A 19,104-nucleotide genomic window follows, 5' to 3' on the forward strand; every position below is an offset into this window, starting at 1 on the left:
CTAATTAGGCGGATTAAATAAGACAATACTACAAATTATATAATAATACTTTTTTATTATTGTCACAAAATAGTTTAATTACTATACATTTTTACATTTCAGTCGAGTGACATAGTAACCATAGATTAAAACTAAACTAACTACGATAGACTATAGATTAGGTTTACAACAAAAAGAAAACGTAATGTACATTAAAAAATTGAAGCAACTCGCTCTTTTAATAACAGCTGTTGATAATAATGAACTTCAATGACTTGAAATAAAGTTCACACCATATAAAACGTCTTACTTTTGCACTAGTCTTGATCTATAAACCAATCATCGAAATCAAAGAGTTTACAAAACTACTTATAACTGTTTTTGCCAAAATAATAAAGATTCTAACACAATATTTGTTTCGGAATATCTCTACACATAACTTTAAAACTTTCGCGTTGCATGTTTAATATAAAATAGAATACGGATTACGCGAACACCATTTTATCTTGGAAAACCTGACGTGTTAGCAAGCCTAAGTATATGTATTTATTTTTATATATAAGTTATTAAAAAAATCTAGCATTTCTAAAAAGCGTTCTTACATAATTATTGCTTTTAAGTAAGTAAGCTTGGCACCATTAGTTACAGTGTATAAAATCTTTTCATCTTTAGGTATCAGGTATTTGACAGAGTGGATCAAATCAACTTAATGTGATGTCAAATAGTATAATAAAGAACCTTATATTGTTAATGTTAAGGTACAAATTGTGATGAACAATATCGCACGTATTATATTATTTAAGAATATAACTAGTGTACCCGAAAGCACTAAGTTTCGGGTGAGATGATATTCACATCCGTCATGACACAAGCAAATTGTATTATGTATGGCGTATTTTTTTGGGGGAGGAATTTTGTGATGTTTTTAGGTTTCAAGTTTCTTAGGCAGGTCCGATACGTATGGGCGAGAAACGTCGGGTAAACAAATAAGGTATTCTAACCTTAAATTTTCCATCGCGCTTAAGACCCGTTACATTATAATATTATCTGTACAGGTCACGAAAGTTTAAAATCGTTAACTTAGGGGGTGTTGAAATGTTAAGGTGAGGGGGCAGAAGGCGTCAACCTGAACTAAAATGTCTAGTGATTAATCCAGGTTTCTAAATTATGAATATGAGTCCCTTAAGGAGGACAGGCTACGGAAACCCCCGGATCTTTTTCTGATGAAGAATTATTTACACAATAATGTCCTTTACAAGTCCAAAATTAAACTTTAGCACATTTAGTTAAGGTCTAAACTGCGGCAGACAGTGGTCATCAGGCTTGGGCGGCGGTTCATCAGTGAGGTACGCGCTCAGTAGTACGGGCGCGCACACTGGTATACGTCTAGATATCAACCACGCACTGTCGCGGTCTGAGAGCGGGTACCGCTTGATGTCCGCAAAACACACTGTTATGTTCTCGTTCGTGTAGGGCGGTCTGGAAAAAACATTTATTTATTAGTGATCAAGACAACGAATATAAATCTTTGCCAGGGGTACCTATGGGACAGTGGCGTGATTTTATGTATGTATGTATAAACAAGTAATTTTAGAAAGTTATTTACAAGGCAGGTTAATACTTCTAATTTTTCCTTTGACTTCTTTTGCAGTAACTATGCGACGACGACGAACTATGAAGACGACATTTCACTGCTTAACGAAGACGTGAAACTTCAATATTACACAAACTTCACAATAGCTATTAGCTTGTTTATCCAAAATGGATATCCGCTCGTGCCGAGAGCAGTCAGTTTGAGCAACAATGAGTTAGGCGAATGTACACTGAGCTTTGGTTATAGTGGGTATACTCACTCATCATCAGGCGCGAGTCCGTCTCCAGCAGTGACCAGTCTCTGCAGCAGTCGTCTCCTCGGCGGTGGTACATGTAGTAGCGCTACTACGCCGGAGAACGGTCCGCTGGTACCATCAGCCCGCGCTGATCGCCAGCGGTGAGCGGAACGAGCGAGAGTACGCTCGGCCCCTGTTAGCGGTGGGAGGGATGTCGCCGATGGATTGCCCCATTCGAATTCTTCTTCCTGTGGTATGAAAGTTAGTTTAAAAGTATAGTACGTAGTTGTAATTCTGTTCTGGAATTTGGTATGAAACAGTCAAAAATAAATGCAGTGTTAGAAAGAATATAAACAACGATTTTTTTACACTCGCGACTTGTACACATTATAGGAAAATAAATCGACAATAATTTTGGACTTAATAAATACCATAGTATATTCGTTTAATCAAAATCGAAGCTTGCAATGCAACACATCCATACTAATATTATAAATGCGAAAGTAACTCTGTCTGTCTGTCTGTCTGTCTGTCTGTCTGTCTGTCTGTCTGCTACTCAATCACGCCTAAACTACTGAACCAATTTGCATGAAATTTGGTATGGAGATACTTTGATACCCGAGAAAGGACATAGGCTACTTTTTACCCCGGGAAAATGACGCATTTCCCGGAAAAATTCAAGTGGCGAACGAAGTCGCGAATAATCAATATTATAATGACATTGAATTAACAAAATACCGTTGTCATGGCAACTGTTTTAATGGCGGATATGGCTAAGCGCAAATTTTGAGAATATTTTTCGTGAAAAAAAAAGGATATTTTATATCATCACGCTACGACCAATAGGAGCAGAGTACCGGTAAAAAATGTTTAAAAAACGGGCAAAATTATGACCCATTCTCTCTTATGTGACGCAAGCGAAGTTGCGCGGGTCAGCTAGTTATATTATAAAGATAATTTTAAAAGCACCTATCTCGCGCGTTTTTTTAACCGACTTAATAAGACGGTCTATTTTTTCACATCCAAATTTTGACCAGCTTTCTAACAAATAGTTTCTTTTAGATATTCTTAGAAATACTATTACTTTCGCATAGGAGGGATACATACCGCCAAGAAACTTCCTTCCGCATGACTCTTGACCACATACAAGGGGTGCAGCACCCAGCGGCCGGCGGCGATGGAGCCCAGCATCTTCTCACTGCGGCCCGGCGCCGCGCACAGCAAGTGAGTCGCTTCAGGGTCTAGCTCAGCTCCTTCACATACTAGACCACCTAGCTCGGTGATCATTGTTATAATATCCTCACGATTCTGGAATATGAAATTGATTTCAAGGTTGAATTACAAGCTCCCGGCCAGTGCAACCTGGCCAAATCTATAACAATTAATATAAAGCATGACAGCGTAGTTTCAAGATAACGTCGAAGATTTAATGTATATTTTGTGATTGTTTTTTTTTGGTGCGATGTGAAGTCGAAGAATTCAGTCGTATAAGGCGACGTGAAATTTCATGACCGCATATTGCTTCTATTTCAAATTAAATAAAAAAATTGACCGCAGTTTAGTCAAGAACCATGCTAAAGGTTAGCATTAACAGACCGGTTTCTTAATTAATAAAGATGGACTAGCTAAGCTATACTCGTAAGTCATGAAAAAAAGTCATTGATATTTCATCTTGGCATATCACACCGCCAAAAAATAAATTTCTACCGCTAAGATAAAAACAGACACAGTTCTTTTCACATTACAAACCATTATTTAGTAATATTGAATACTCACATCAACATTAGAAGAGAGCATGAATCGTTTGATCTGTACAGACGGTTGTTCCGGCTCTGCGTTCTGTTGCGCCGGCGTCGTGTCGTCCCATCCCACTGTGTTCGGCTGAGATTCCGGCGCAGGCTCCGAGTCGGGCGCTGATATGAAACAATACATTTATTAATATTGCTGATTTTTAAATGTTCTTGTATGATGATTAATGTAAAAACAATATTAGTTAATTTCACTTAAGTGGACGTAAAGTTTCTCTTATACAACATGTCCCAAAACTCAACGTCAAAACGAAAACCTGAGCTAGGCCGAGTTGTGTCGGCTCTCAAAATGTATTTAAAAAAAATCTATCTCATGTAGTTTTAAAATGACAACCATTTTTGTAATATCGCCACCCTCGATGAGTTTACGTCTACTGTGGCTACAAATGACTTCTTTTCTAGTTCTTTTTTTGTGTGGAGTATGCCTAAGTAACGCTACTACAAACTTCAATTCATTATTTGCACACAACTTCATTGGAATTTCTGAAAATATCCCTTTTATGGCGAACTATGCCTTGAAAATATTTCTAATATTATCACTCAACTTTGACAGTCTGTCCTGAAAAATAATTGTGCTACGCTTTTTCGGCATGTACCCTTAAAAGTTGGTGCATTTAATGGGCTTTCGAAAATGGTATTACACTTACTAAACTATTTGATAGACGACAAGAAAAGAATAAAAATCTTAAGATAGTCGGTATTTAATTTATTATAGTTCGTCATAAAACTTTCTCAAAATTATTCTAATGTCATCGAAAATAATAGATAATATAAGTATGTTAAAGAGAGTCTTAAATGTAAAACACTTTAAATGTGAGGTATCGTTAATGTAGGAGACTTTTAATGAACCGGACTTCTAGCGTAAGTGACTTTTGATTTAAGTTTGTGTAAATACAGTTTTTTATATAATTACCGGGTGGTGGTATATTAACCGAGTCCCGTGTTCGTTTCCGCTGCGAGCTGAGTCGCCCTGTGAGCGCGGCGTTCAGTCGCTGTAGCTGAGCGTCCACCGCCGCCGGCAATGTTGGCGTCGATACAGACTCTTGTATGGGAGTACTGAAGCTGCTGGGACTGTGGTTGTCTGACGTTTTTGCTATTTTTTAATATTAAGTTACCTTACCTGGTGGTGATATTTACTGATTCTGTAGTCGGCCGCTGATCACGAGGTTTCAGGTTCGATCTCCAACTCGTGCAAAGTTCTTTATGACTTTTCTAATTTAAATATTCCGATAGTAGCTAGGAGTTTAATATTACGCCCGGTATATAGCATCAGGATCATTCCCTATTACATGGGACTATAAAAAATGTGGGTGTATTTGACACCTCTGCCTACACCTTCGAAAAAAATCGTTATAAATAAAGAAATTACCGGGTGGTGGTATATTAACAGAGTCCCGGGTTCGTTTCCGCTGCGAGCTGAGTCGTCCAGTGAGCGCGGCGTTCAGTCGCTGTAGCTGAGCGTCCACCGCCGCCGGCAATGTTGGCGTCGATACAGACTCTTGTATGGGAGTGCTGAAGCTGCTGGGACTCTGGTTGTCTGACGTTTTCGCTATTTTTGCTGGTGGGGTTTCGGCTTGTTCCTATAAAAGATATAGTCGTAGGTCAGCGAATCTTAGACATATAGAGTCCTATTTATGGTTTCTAGTGAGCATGTTTTTTAATACATAGAAATATTGTGAAGTGTTTTTGTAAGATAATTTTAAGAGTTCATTAACACGTTCAGTAGATATTTTGTAAAATAAATTGTTAGCAATTAAAAAAAAACAGTACTTAATAGTAATGAAGCTATCTTGATGTGTTGCTATGGGTATAACGAAATAAAGAAAGTTGGAAAGCGTTCAACATTTCGAGACGATAAGAGGAAAAGAATATCGTTAATTGTTTACCTGTAAATGTAGTTTTCTAGGCGCGACCGTATGTTCTGAAGGTGGAGTGGGCGCATCACCGTTGAACTGAGCTAAGAATCTGTTGCGGATCTCTGACAGTGGCTGTGTGTAAACAGAAAAGTATACATTCAATTATTTATGAATATCAAATCCACGGGTACCAACATTTTTCATTCCACGATCGTAATAATTTGAATAAAATGTCAAAGAATAAAATAATTAACAAAAATACGCTTACAACTATAAACTTACCACGCATCTTTTCTTTCTATTTAAACTTAGCCGCTTGAAAACATGAATTACACAAATAAATTTTCTGAGACTTATATTTTATGGACTAGTTATTTTTTTAGTCAGTACTGTAGTAGCAAGAAAACATCACATAGAATAATATTGACAAAAAGACAGTTAAGCATTCGGAGAAGGTTCCGAAACTTCTTTTGTGGAAACCGCTTAGGTATAAACAGAATACCGCGTCACTATGTAGATTTCGCTACTATAAGCGGTAGCAAGTGAACCAGGTGAAGAATAGCGTGATTCTTTACAGTTGGTACTATCGAGTCTCGAAAGTTTGTAATGTACTGCAAAACTAGTTCCTACGGCACCCGCTAGAGGCGCTGATCAGATTTTTATACAAATTTTCTCGTACGTTACCTGGCTGTCAATGGCCAATAGTTGTAGAGAATCGCGGTACAGGTCTTTAAACATCTTACCGTATGTTTATCTCGTACAGGTTCTTGTTGTTTAGTAGGCAGCTCGTGTACAAACTTCCACAAGCGTTTCCTCGCGTCGGGCGACATTCGGCCGGAGCCCGGACGTAACGCGCAACCGAATGCACTGTCCGGCGTTGATGGGTTCTTATCGACTAGGAACAGAAAGATACAATTATAAAGTTTCTGCTTAAAACTCATTCATTTTCACGTTGTTACTAACTTCGTCGTATCGTATCGATCATAGACTAGCTTGGAACTGGCTTAGAATTTTAATAAGACAATATAGAAGAAAATACAATAGCGTGTCGCAATTATTTAAAGTAGGATATACTCGGGCTCTATTCTTCATAATTTTTCCTCTTCTTTTGTATAATTTCCAACTGTGTAATATTTATTTACATTTGTTTGATACGAGAGTAAGCCGCTGAGGGAGATCTATATCAAACGTATAACTTACCAACAGGACCATCTTTATGCATAATAAATATAAAACTGACAAAACGGTAGTGAAGGGAAAAGCTATTAGTAATGAAGACTACAACTTTTTTACTCGTACAATCCTCCTTCTATGCGCTATAGGCACGTGGCATGAGGTTACTGAATTCATAGACATAATACTCACAAGGATCATTAGGTGTCCGTATAGGATCGGAGGGCATTTCCCCGCGCCGCACGGCCTGTAGCCGGCGCCGCGTGGTGGGACTGAGACCGGCCAAGTTCGGAGTGGATAATGCATCTTCTAGAGGCGGAGTGCGGACTGCGTTGTCACCACCTGCGTTTAAGATATGATATAATTATAATTTAATTTAATTTGGATCTAGTCTAATAGTTGGTAAGTTACTAGTATAGATAAAACTAAACTATAATGATAACGCTACATCCCTAGTACAATACAGGGAATGTATTTTTACAACTCAAATACGAATAAAATCGTGCAATACAAACGTGCACGAGCGTATACGAGTACGTATACGTAAAAATCCCACAAACAAAAAGGCAAGAAGAAAAATATTTAAATCTAGCCGAGTCCTATTTCACTTTCAATCAAAAACTTTAGTAATATGTTAGTTAGTTACCTTGTCTAGCATCTTCTTTGAGATCGTGCACCCGTTTGGGTGTTTCTTGCGAGTCGCAGCCGAGTAGACCTTGTCGCGCCATCGCTATGTACCGAGATGCGGGAGACATCTCATCTGCATCTAAACAAAAAATATCGAAAAATATAATAAAGTCTAGATTACAACTATCTTTTAATGTCCAATATGTCCACACAATTACTTCTTCTGTTTTTTGGTTAGTTCGTGTATTATATGTACGTTACCATTGTTAAGTTTAGCTTTAGGCGTGTGTTCTCTACTAGGCACGGATGTTCTGCGCGGCACGGTACTGTCTACAGGCGGTAACATCGCGTTCTCTTTGTCTGTACTCATGTTTGTTTGTTTGTCTGCTTCGTTCATAACAGGCTCCATTGGTTCTTCTTCTTGAGGTTCCTCTTCGATAGGTTCTTCTTCTTCGATTGGCGGTTCGGGTGCTGTGGACAAGAGGGGAAATATTAAAGCGTTAATACTCATACCTCAAAAGGAGGAAGTTTTCAATTCGGTCGGTATTATTTTATGTATGTAAACAGATTATTTTGCCTTGACTGTTTACTGTTGTTACCGTTCATATTTTAAATTGGGACAGATTTCTAGAAAAAAAAATGTGGGTGACATAAAGTTCGGTCACAAACTAAACTAAGTTTATAGCTTCATAGACAAAGCCAATAACATATTATTATAAAGTTTATTATCATTACCTTTCGTGTCTCCTACTAGATAATCCCTCTCACTCAGTCGCTTTCCCTCCCTAGCACAGTGTAGCAGCCAGTCAGCGGTCACAGCAGGCAGGCCCCATTTCAACGCGCCCATGTACTTATCACCAACTGCCGTCGGACATATTAGATGTGTTGATGCGAGCGCATTCGCTGTGTTACGCCTGCAGAATCTCAGTTGGGTACTGTGAAATTAAAACAAAGATTTATTAAGTACACTGGTTCTAAAACTGAGCTTGATTTAGGATAACACAATTTTGTTTGTGTGTGGCTGTGGAATATACGAAAGAAATACATATAATATATGTAATACAAGCTAATATTATTTGTGTAATTTTTTCTTACGCATTTCTTAGACGCTTTCACTTACATAGATACAACCGGCGTGAGTTATTTTAGTATAAAATAAATATTGATATGCATTGTTTTGATAACCAGCCACATTTCTGAAACCTTTGCTTCTAGGCTTTTTGTCGAACAAATTTTAGCCTGATTTGACTTAAATAAAAATTGTTATAACAAACCTATTTATATCCTATTTCTATGTAAATTTAATCCTAAAAACTCAAATCTCCCGATAGGTGTAACATAGAACATTGATTTATCATTAAAATGTACAAAATCATACAAAAATAAATGCATATACTCACGTAGCTCCCAACAACTTGGCAAGTTCATCTAAGTACACTCGTTCAACTCCGCTGTAAGTGCTCAGACTGGCAACTACTCCGTGCAACGGTGAGTTGTTCCATGTCACATGCACCGGCCTGTGGTAGTACTCTATTGGAACCAACTCTTGTTGAGATAGACAGTCTTTCTGTAAGGGAAAAATATATTGTAGTTTTTATACGTAATATTGATTGCGTTCAATGATATTGCGATCTTTTGGGATTAAAAATAAGTCTGCGTAAAATTCTTGAAATTATTTTCTTTTTATTTATTCGCTTTCGACTGATTAAGAAATATCATTCAATTTCGATGTGGTGGTTTAAATTGCACCTCCCAGGCAAGTAGTCGAGGGCTTGTACCCGAGGCAACACACCAATGACTTCGAAGTTATGTGTGTATTAGAAATAATTATCACTTGTTCTAACGGTGAAGGAACATTGAGAAAAGTTCTTGAAGGTATGCAAAGTCCGCGCACTTGGCCAGCGTAGTGGACTTAAGGCATAATTCCTCCCTCATTCCGGGATTGGGACATCAATGGGTTAAATTTATATCAACAAATAATAGCTTAATATACTCACAATCCAGAACACAGTGATCGGTTCAGCGCTCTTAGTGAGCAGTTCTTCAGGATCGAAATCTAACGGCACTAGCGCATGGGTCCCGCCGGCAGGCGCGGCCACCAGAGTCCCTCCCGCGGCCGATACCTCCGCGCCTATCTCACATATCGCTTCATCGTCTAGACCTTGCACTTCGAATTTAATACCTGAAATATACGCATTTAGCTTTAGCGATAAGAGCAGCATTGAAGCTAAGGAACGAGAGATGATAAAGGTCCTTTGTATCTACATACTGACTCCAAGATAAATCAAAGATGGCGCAAGTTCTTTATTATTAGTACTTAATTCCCCAAATAGTCTTATTTTGGAGAATTAAAAAAATACTTAATTTAACTTTACCTTGAGACAAACGAAAACCAAACGACTAAAAGAAAAAGAATAACACAACAGAATAATAACAGAACAAAGAATAACATTAAAATGTTCATGAAACGCATACAACGGGCCTTTACCATTCATGCAAAGATTTATCATCCATACTAATATTATAAATGCGAAAGTAACTCTGTCTGTCTGTCTGTCTGCCTGCTACTCAATCACGCCTAAACTACTGAACCAATTTGCATGAAATTTGGTATGGAGATATATTGATACCCGGGAAAGGACATAGGCTACTTTTTACCCCGGGAAAATGACGCATTTCCCGGGAAAATTCAGGTGGCGGACGAAGTCGCGGGTAATCAATATTATAATGACACTGAATTAACAAAAATCCGTTGTCATGGCAACTGTTTTAATGGCGGATATGCCTTAGCGCGATTTCGTTATATTAAGAGATACTTATAAATAGTTTTGAGAATATTTTTCGTGAAAAAAGGCATATTTTTTTGAGTAACAGTAAAAAGTGTTACAAAAACGTGGAAAATTCTGACCCATTGTCTTTTATGTGACGCAGGCGAAGTTGCGAGGGTCAGCTAGTTTACCTATAAGGTTACTTAAATTTTGTTCACATTATGATTTCTGTTTAGCGTTTACCTCTAAATATTTGTTCAATTTCCTCAGTGGGATCTTCAGCCATGTCCTCAGTAATGTCTGGTTGTTCTTGTCGCACTGTCACGTTGCGAGCAGGGCCCGGCTCTGGACTCTTCTCATTCTCCTGTTCTGGCATGTGTTCTACATGAACAAACAAACATTTTACCTATAGTCAACCCGGCAACGGGCGCATTATCAGCCCTTAAAAGTTGTCTTTGCATGTAACAATCATGCTGTTTTTATCTATACTACTAATATTATAAAGCTGAAGAGTTTGTTTGTTTGTTTGTTTGAACGCGCTAATCTCAGGAACTACTGGTCCGATTTGAAAAATTATTTCATTGTTAGATAGTCCAGTTATCGAGGAAGGCTATATATCATTACGCTACAAATAATAGGAGCAGAGTAGCAGCAAAAAATGTTACAAAAACGGTTTTTTACCCTTTCTCTCTTATGTGAAGCAAGCGAAGTTGCGCGGGTCAGCTAGTGTGCTATAAACCCTTAATCTAGGCAAACATGCACAATGAAATTTTTTCCTCCTATGTGTTCAAATTAAAGTATTTTAAAGAACCCCTTATGACATCATTGAAAACAATATTGAAATTAGGGTATTCGCAACTGTAAAGAACCACTGAGAATAACCTTGTGATTTGGTAGCTTTGGTGTGTTTGCTAACTAAATATGCCATTAAATAATCATCTGTCTATTATTGCTACAATATTACTGTGTAAATCTGTTACAAAACTTAAGTTTAATATACTCACGGCTTAAATAATGGTTGACAAGTTCATCTTGCTGCACATCCGGGGTGAGGCGGGGGGTAGTAGGCGGCGGCAGGTCGAGCGGGCCGCGTCTCAACAACGCTAAGTTACGCTTGCTCATCGGAGATGCGGCTTCTAACTTGTGCTTACGGGCCGATTTAGCTGGAGTACTCGGTTTTGTGTCTATTAGGAACTGAGGAGAAAAATATAAAAGGAGAATTGATAACTTGTACTTGTGTTTCATCTAAAATGTTCAGGCTATGTAATTTAATTGTAAATAATGTTGAAATTGAAATTATTATAGACTGGAGCATTATATTAGCGCTGCATTGTGTATGTGAATTTAAGAGTAAATTTTTCGTTTCAAGTTCTAGTTGATTAAGATTAAAAATGGATACGAAGTAAAATCAAATAAAAAAGTCGTCTGAAGATCATATAAATGTCTTGTAAGGGCAGTATTAAGTTCATGACCTAAGGTCAATAACTTCTGTGCCCTACATACTGACTACCTATACCCATGTCGATAAATATGTATTTACCTGCGTTTCCTCCAACGCCCTCCCAGCTTCAACACTTTTCACCAGCCACAGTGGGTTCAACACAGGTACATTCGGCAGTTCCCTGCAGACGAGCCGGGCGGCTACAACATTAGCAGCCACCGCGTGAGTGACGCGCGCGTGTGCGGCGTCGTACCGCACTCCGCCGCAGCGAGACACGCAGGCGCCCGCGCGGTCACGAGCTGGACCTTCCAGACCTACCACCCAGATCTGAAGGGTAAAGTTATTACTTAAGTAGCAAATTATACAATTAACTTATGTCTCAAATGGGGTTACAGATGACCGATAGTGTTGTCAAACCAAATAATTATAATTTGACATATGCAATTATGTGTAAAAAGTAGATATATCGTAACTATTGTAAACTTAAATACGCGCGCAATTTTGTATTTATTTCGCTCATATAAACGAACGAAACTGATATACATATGTCACTATCATTATATTATTATTATGTATGTCTGTTTAACATCTCGGGACTATAGAGTCCCGGACTTTTATAAGGCGTGCGTGGGGCCGAAGCCAACACGTAGAGGCCCATTTAGACAGCTTTAATATGCAAAAAATATGTAAGGTGTCACAATCCGGTGATTATCCCTGTGAACACTATGAAATCCTCCCAAGGACAATCACCGGGCTGCGGGGAACTATGACATAACTACAGGAATAAACTACTGGGGCTATTGGGTGGGGTGCTGATGGATCGGGAAAATATGGGAAATACGGGTGCTATGGCGCCTGCCGACGACAATGTTGAAAACACGTGAAAATGGCAGGCGGAGACTTGCCAACTCACAAACTGGGCCCCCTAAACAAGTCGCATCAATAGCAACAAGGGGGCAACAGGGACGTGAGCGGCTGAAGGACGGAGAGGCCTCGCTGGACGTTAAACTCAGCTCACGCGCCTTTGCTAGGCTCAGGCATCACTGGCCCACTAGCCATCTTACGCTCAGCATCCGTCCTCCGATTATTATTATTACTTTTATTTATTTATATTATCAAGTTTACAATTACTGAATAAAAGTTTTCCCAGCTAACAAAATATCACTAAGCACTTACACAGAAGCCATCAAATATAGGTCCAGCCTTTTTGATAAGACTCATATCCAAATTCTCGAAAGCGGTCAACACTTCCTTGTCTATGGATGTATCATTCTTCTTCGTATCTTGTGTAAGCTAAAACATAAACCAAAAGAAGTGCTAAATAAATGTAATAAACAACTTTACACCCACGAATAAGGTAACCATAAAAACAGTAGTGTACTTGGTAGAAGAATAATTATAATCTCTCACCTTCACTTTTCCAGACATTACAGACACATCGGCAGATCGAGTTTCGTCTACAAAATTACTGGGTGGTCTCAAATTGGTTATCCGAGAGAAGTTCAAACCTACAAAAAAATATAAATAAATGCTTACACTGACTGAATCCAAATTCAAACAGTACACAGAAACTGGTATTAACCAATCGTTCATTCATTAACTTCGGAGGTTAAAGCTTAATGTGGTAATTTTTTTTTTTTCGTTTTAATGACATCCCCTACTAAAATTTGCTCTTGTATCGCGGGGACTTTTACAAACATGCAAACAACGGACACTAAGTACAACCAGATCCGAAACAATTTAGCGGATCGCACAAATAATTGTTCCGTGTGGGATTCGAACCCACGACGTCCCTACGCAATGGTAGCGGCGTTGCGACCAAAACCACTGTGCGACGGAAGCAGTATTAAATCATTTTTTAATATAAATTTGAAACACTTATGAACTCACTCATATCAGGCAGTCTTGACTCGGCGAGAGGCGACGATGTAGAAGCACCTGTGACTCGGTACTTTAGTAAAGGTAACGCGATTCCTTTAGCCGCTGAATCTTTCACCCACGCAGGCAGTACTACCGCCTTGCCGTATTCTAACGCAGCTTTGTATTTCTCACTGCCTATTCCTTCTCTGAAGAAAAGAATATAAGGTCTTATTTAAAGCTCAAATACTATAATTTTAATAATAATCAGTTGTGATAAAATGTGGAATACACAAACACTGACAACATTTTATCTTTATTTGGACTATTTCTCATTAATATTTCGTGCTGTTCAAATTGTCTGGCCTTTGTAGAGAAGCACTAAGTATGATGTCCTGCAGGGATCTTAGGTCCCTTAGGTTTCAAGTTAAACAGAAAAATCTATCACAAAATAACAAAATTGCCCTAAGCGGAAATGCTAATTATTTCAATTTATTTGCGTATGGAGAGCAAAGACTAGTATTAATTTCACTATAGATAGGCTAAATAAAATGTATAACTGCTGAAATAAAGAGATGTATTTTTAACACTTACTTAGTCAAAACAACAACATCTGTAGTCTCACTTTGAAAAGCTCCTGAAAACGTTCCACCGTGTTCATTCACTAGCTTCATTATCAACTGTTTCTCTTTCTTACTGATACCGGACGTGGTTACTTGGAGGTTTGTGAATGGTGGTAACTTGTGTATGAAGAAGTCTGGAGATGAACCACTAACGTTGAGGCGGAGGGATGCCTCCCAGACTGCTTCTATCCAGGTTATTGCCATTACTGGTATGCCTTTTTCTACTGATTTCTGTAAAGATAGGTAATTTATTAGGTGAGTTTAGAATTGATATTGTTATAGATTTTGCAGAGAGAAGATCCATGGGATTCACATTCAGTGGTTAAGAAAGTCAACTACTACCAATAGGAGCAGAGTACCAGTGAAAAATGTTACAAAATCAGGGAAAATTTTGACCCATTCTCTCCTATATGACACAAGCGAAGTTGCGCGGGTCAGCTAGTACTATACATATAACACCTGTCTTAAACATAAACATACTTTAGATTGTGTCGTTACATTACTGTACAGAGGACTTAGGTTCAATGACTGGTAAGAGGCAAAAATATAGTAACTTATGACTAAAACTGAGAATTTTGAAATAAGTAATTCTCAGTATTGCTGAGGACATATACACAGTTCTCAGCATTGAATACTCACAACATATTTATCTGATAGTACAGTATCAGAAACTAAATGAGTTGTATCATCTGTCAACACTGTGCTGTATATCCCACCCATCCAATGAACTTTCTTCTTTATATTCTCCTGAAAAAATAACATATAGACTATTTTAATAAAATCTATATTTATAACTCATAGGATTAAGGTGACATATTATATAAACTGCAAATATTGCCTATTAAATAAGTAATAATTGAATTATTTAGGTGAACATTACATACAAGTATCCCACTGCTGGGGAAGAGATCTCCTCTAAGAACAATAGAGAGATATGTACAGCTAACATAAACATTTTTCCTCAGATATTTTTAACATACTTACCTGAATATCTAATTAAATATTTAAATAGACACTTTACCTTCTGTTGTTTTGAGAGTCCACTGGCAGTGACTACTAAACCTCTCATAGCTATTGTGAAGACTGGCTCTGGGCCAGATGGTATTGGAGTACCTTCTGTTAGACAACATGATAAACATCTTGGACCAACTAATCTGTAACACAAAGTTATCTAAGAATATATTTCAATCAATAAAAACAGTTAATAAATAACAAAACTATTTTAATACTATAGTAGTTTTCTACTAATGTAGGATTTTTTGTGCATTTGATAAGGGAACAGGCAAGCTTAGACAGAAACATACTTGTTTTTACAGAAGAGGCATAAATTTGTTTTGACGGATTTTAAAACAAGTTACATAAGTCTTATACAGCCCAATCCCTAAGCTTAATTAAAAATTAATAATTTAGTAGACAGCCTAGTCCAAGACTGTATTGTAATATTTAATCACATAATATTATACAAAAAGGATAATGGTTTTAAAAACAACTTACAAACACTTAGTAGCTTGTAACTTTTCATACATAGGTCCTTCAAACTCAGAGAGTACAAACACATCTCTTTTTGTAAGACCATCGAACTTCTTCCACTGGGTTTCGTACACCCATCGCGCTTGAAGATCACCGCCACAATGCTGTTCACACGTCTAGAAGACAAAAATACACCCGATTTAGAAAAGAAAATTAAATATACATCGAAATTTAACATTAATCCTATCAGTCTTGTTGTTTACACAATTACACCTGAAGCTAGCAGAGCTTGTTGATGCTCAGAGATAAGAAACAGCTGACCTGTACATACAAGTCGTGTTAATGTACGAATAAACTATAACTTCATTATGATAACATTTATATATATTTTTTCCTTTCCTAACAAAAATGTTTAACATAAACTGTTTAACCGTTTACTTATTTTCTCGAAAATTCTTTTAAACCTGTGAAAGAAAATAACTTTTACTCACTACAAAGGCAAGTTGCATATCCTCCGAACATTCATGTTCGTCCCGGCAGTCTTTCGGAATTATGAATGTAACACTAATATCTTCAGTCATTTTCAACAATTGGCCAGGCACTTAATAATCTTTGAGGTCTCAAATTACATTATTTTAGAACATATTCAACTGTTAACCTCACCACGGTTGTTGTTTACAAAATTTTAGACAGATGACGGTTGAAAGAAGAATTTACCGCCATCGTTTACCTTATTCGTTCGGAAATTAAATTTTACAGTCCATTTTTGTAATACTTAGTTTAACTTGGTGAACAATACAAGAAACATTAAGAAATTGCTGAGCACTTGTTTTTAATTGCACTCGTAAAGTTTTTTTATGTAGTTGTTCCCTTTGAACTCGGTCTAGGTAAATCATCAATCAGAAGCCATAAAACTGCCCATTCCTGAACGGAAAGGTTAACTTGCTAATCGATTATTTTTTTAATCTACATCATAAAAAATACGCTAATGTCGTATTTCAAGAGGTTATAAAAATGTGCGATCTTCCAATTTTTGTATTTTAAAATAAGTGTAAAGTGAAATTAAGACAAAATGTTGTACGACGATTTCAAACCGATTGTTGATTTAGTGCTTAACAACTGGACAGCTTTACAGCTGGCCGTTGAACATGGAATGGGAGCGCCTGGAGGCGAAAAGGTAGAGAATAATATATTGTTTACGTATATTTAGCTCATATAACTTATACCTCTTTTACATTGAATTGGCAAAATAATTACCAAATTCATAATTTACATCTTTTTAATGCTGTACTCTTAGTTACTACTAAAAAAACAACATTTATTTTTCGGCCGAAATTTTGGGCACAGCTGCGGAGTCGCACTTATCTGATTTATTAAACTCTGAAGCAAAAGCATACGTCTTGCAGCCTAAAGAAGAATATATAAATTTAAATGTGTTACCGGCTTCCTTAGACCACAATCACGGCACTTAAAAAGCGTACTGTTTACACATTTTTTAAACCTACTTCACTTGTATTATTTCGTGGTTGTTTCAGACGGCACAATTAATGTCAGTGTACCTGGCACGGTACTGCGTTGAGAATGTCGTAGACAGAGATGATCTCAAGGAAGTCATAGAAGATCTCATGGATGAGGAGTTCGAGACAGTGTGCCATGATGATTCACCAAAAGGTAAATAATGCCACCTGAAATAATACTACCATGCATAATAATTTATGTTATGAGCAAACAGTCCTTTGCTAGAATACTTTCCTGAGTTGAGGCCTTATTAAATACATTATATACATGGCTATACAATTTCAATATGTGGTCTTTGTAATATTTTATTACTGATAAACAACTTGGGTGTAGGTCCACACTGTCCACAATTGGAATAAAATATAGACCTTCACCATTGAACTTGGTTTACTGAAATTCTGTTTACATATAAGGCAGTATCATCTCACAAAGACCACATATTGAAGTCATGAATCAAGTGGAAAAATTAATTTGGGTAGGTCAGTTGTTCACTAATATTATCTTTGTAAATTTTCAGAAGTAGCAAGTCTTCTGCTGCTATACCTCGGCCTACTGAAAGAGGGGCGTCATGATGAGCTCCGAGCTAGAATTGAAGCAATGCCAAAGTGTCAGAAGTGGCTTAGTCAACCAATACACGAGTCAGTACCTCCACAAGTGAGTATTTCTATCCTATAAAAATCTTACCCATGCTTCTGTATTTAACCTTCTAATCCCAGTCTATGCATGTATTAGCAAAATTAAACATATTTTTTTGTTTTAACAATGGTTACATATTTATTGTTAAAAAAATATTAATAATTTTTTAAATTCTTTTTAGTGTCACGGCAACCCAGATGATGACACCACAAGTAGCAGTGGAGAGGAAGATGGTCCTAACAATCACCCAAATGGTGGTGCAGCTACGTCTTCCAATGGACATCAAGACCCTGAGCCCATGGATGAGGATGAAATGGAACCGGGCTGGACAGTTGTGCGGACACGGAGGAGGAAATAAATCCAACATTCATTTATAGTCAAATTTTTGTTCTCATTTGAGCTGCTCTAATTATATTAGTATTACGATTTAATATTCTACATTGTATAATCTGTATTTCAATGTTAACTTCACGAATTTGAATGCAATATTAACTCATTTTGCAAACATATCTGTTTAGAAAAAAAAAATAGTTGTGTATTAGTAATAATTGTTACATATCTACACTTCACTTATATTAGTCTCTGGATAATTAAATACACTTTAGACGTTAATAATTATGAAATACGTTAGTTAAGAGCAGCTCATTATAGAACTTGATAGTTTTACAATCTTCCAATATTATAAGAATAGGGCCCTGATGTTTAATTGTATCAAGTTATCAATCATCATGTAATACACTATTTATCGTTAGCGAAACCCCAGTAGGTTTAATACCTAAATATTTATTTACAAAGCAAAGAAAATAGTTTTGCTGGCTGCTTATTAATTTGCATTAAAAAATGCGTTTGTAAGTTTGGCGGGAAAAATATTATCTGTGCTTAATAATGTTATGATGAAAGTGGCCAGTATCCACTGCATAATTTTTAACAGCTTCGCCAGCCAATTTTTGTTTAATGTTAGGTACTTTTTTCTCGTGGTACCTACAGAGTTTCTTATCATTAATCAAAAATTGAATAAATATCTTCATTTTTCTACTGGTTCGGTCTTGTATAGTGGATACTGTGCATTCGGTTTGATATTCTACTTGAGTATTCTTATTGGAATGATAGTAGCTTTCTCTATTGTACCCAGTAGTTAATTTTAGGCTACAAGAAATGTATGGATACCTTTGTAGGTAGTTTGAGTGACTGTTGTGTTGTACTGACAATGTATTTATATTTTTGTCAAATTAAATATATAAATGTTAATATTACGTACGTGTTTTTTTCATTTCACTCTTTGTTAAAATTATTAAAATTATTATATCAGTTTACAGACAGATACATGTTTGTAGATAAATAAACTGAAAAAGACTGTTAGACTAGTAAGAAATGATCCTTCCGCTTAACTTATTTTAATTTTTATTATACTCATATGAACTACTTAAAGACAAGTAAGTGGTTAATTTAAATTACTTACATTAATGCCAATTCCTACAGGTCTATGATCTAAAACCTTTATTCCTATAAAAAATTATAT

The 19,104-nt window shown here is 36.8% G+C and overlaps 2 protein-coding genes across 2 annotated transcripts; one reads left to right on the plus strand and one right to left on the minus strand.

Moving 5' to 3' along the window:
• Positions 1 to 35: 35 nt before the first annotated feature.
• mus101 (mutagen-sensitive 101) lies at positions 36 to 16,141 on the minus strand. The gene is made up of 24 exons (XM_076123860.1): positions 15,923 to 16,141; positions 15,456 to 15,607; positions 14,983 to 15,115; positions 14,601 to 14,708; positions 13,933 to 14,192; positions 13,372 to 13,547; positions 12,892 to 12,989; positions 12,658 to 12,774; positions 11,581 to 11,808; positions 11,045 to 11,234; positions 10,284 to 10,421; positions 9,270 to 9,454; positions 8,673 to 8,839; positions 8,008 to 8,207; positions 7,534 to 7,743; positions 7,292 to 7,411; positions 6,838 to 6,987; positions 6,216 to 6,367; positions 5,503 to 5,604; positions 4,986 to 5,196; positions 3,585 to 3,721; positions 2,916 to 3,116; positions 1,833 to 2,056; positions 36 to 1,458 (listed from the first exon to the last, which is right to left on the minus strand). Exons 1-24 carry the CDS (start codon positions 16,010 to 16,012, stop codon positions 1,266 to 1,268), a joined length of 3,942 nt encoding a protein of 1,313 aa, XP_075979975.1. The 5' UTR covers positions 16,013 to 16,141; the 3' UTR covers positions 36 to 1,265.
• A 245-nt stretch (positions 16,142 to 16,386) lies between these two features.
• On the plus strand, positions 16,387 to 18,838 carry LOC142979155 (pre-rRNA-processing protein TSR2 homolog). Its single transcript, XM_076123939.1, has 4 exons — positions 16,387 to 16,608; positions 16,967 to 17,102; positions 17,467 to 17,603; positions 17,767 to 18,838. The coding sequence occupies exons 1-4, from the start codon at positions 16,504 to 16,506 to the stop codon at positions 17,941 to 17,943; spliced, it is 555 nt and encodes a 184-aa protein (XP_075980054.1). The 5' UTR covers positions 16,387 to 16,503; the 3' UTR covers positions 17,944 to 18,838.
• Positions 18,839 to 19,104: the final 266 nt, after the last annotated feature.

The sequence above is a fragment of the Anticarsia gemmatalis genome, chromosome 2 (assembly GCF_050436995.1).
Source record: "Anticarsia gemmatalis isolate Benzon Research Colony breed Stoneville strain chromosome 2, ilAntGemm2 primary, whole genome shotgun sequence".
Lineage (NCBI taxonomy): Eukaryota > Metazoa > Arthropoda > Insecta > Lepidoptera > Erebidae > Anticarsia > Anticarsia gemmatalis.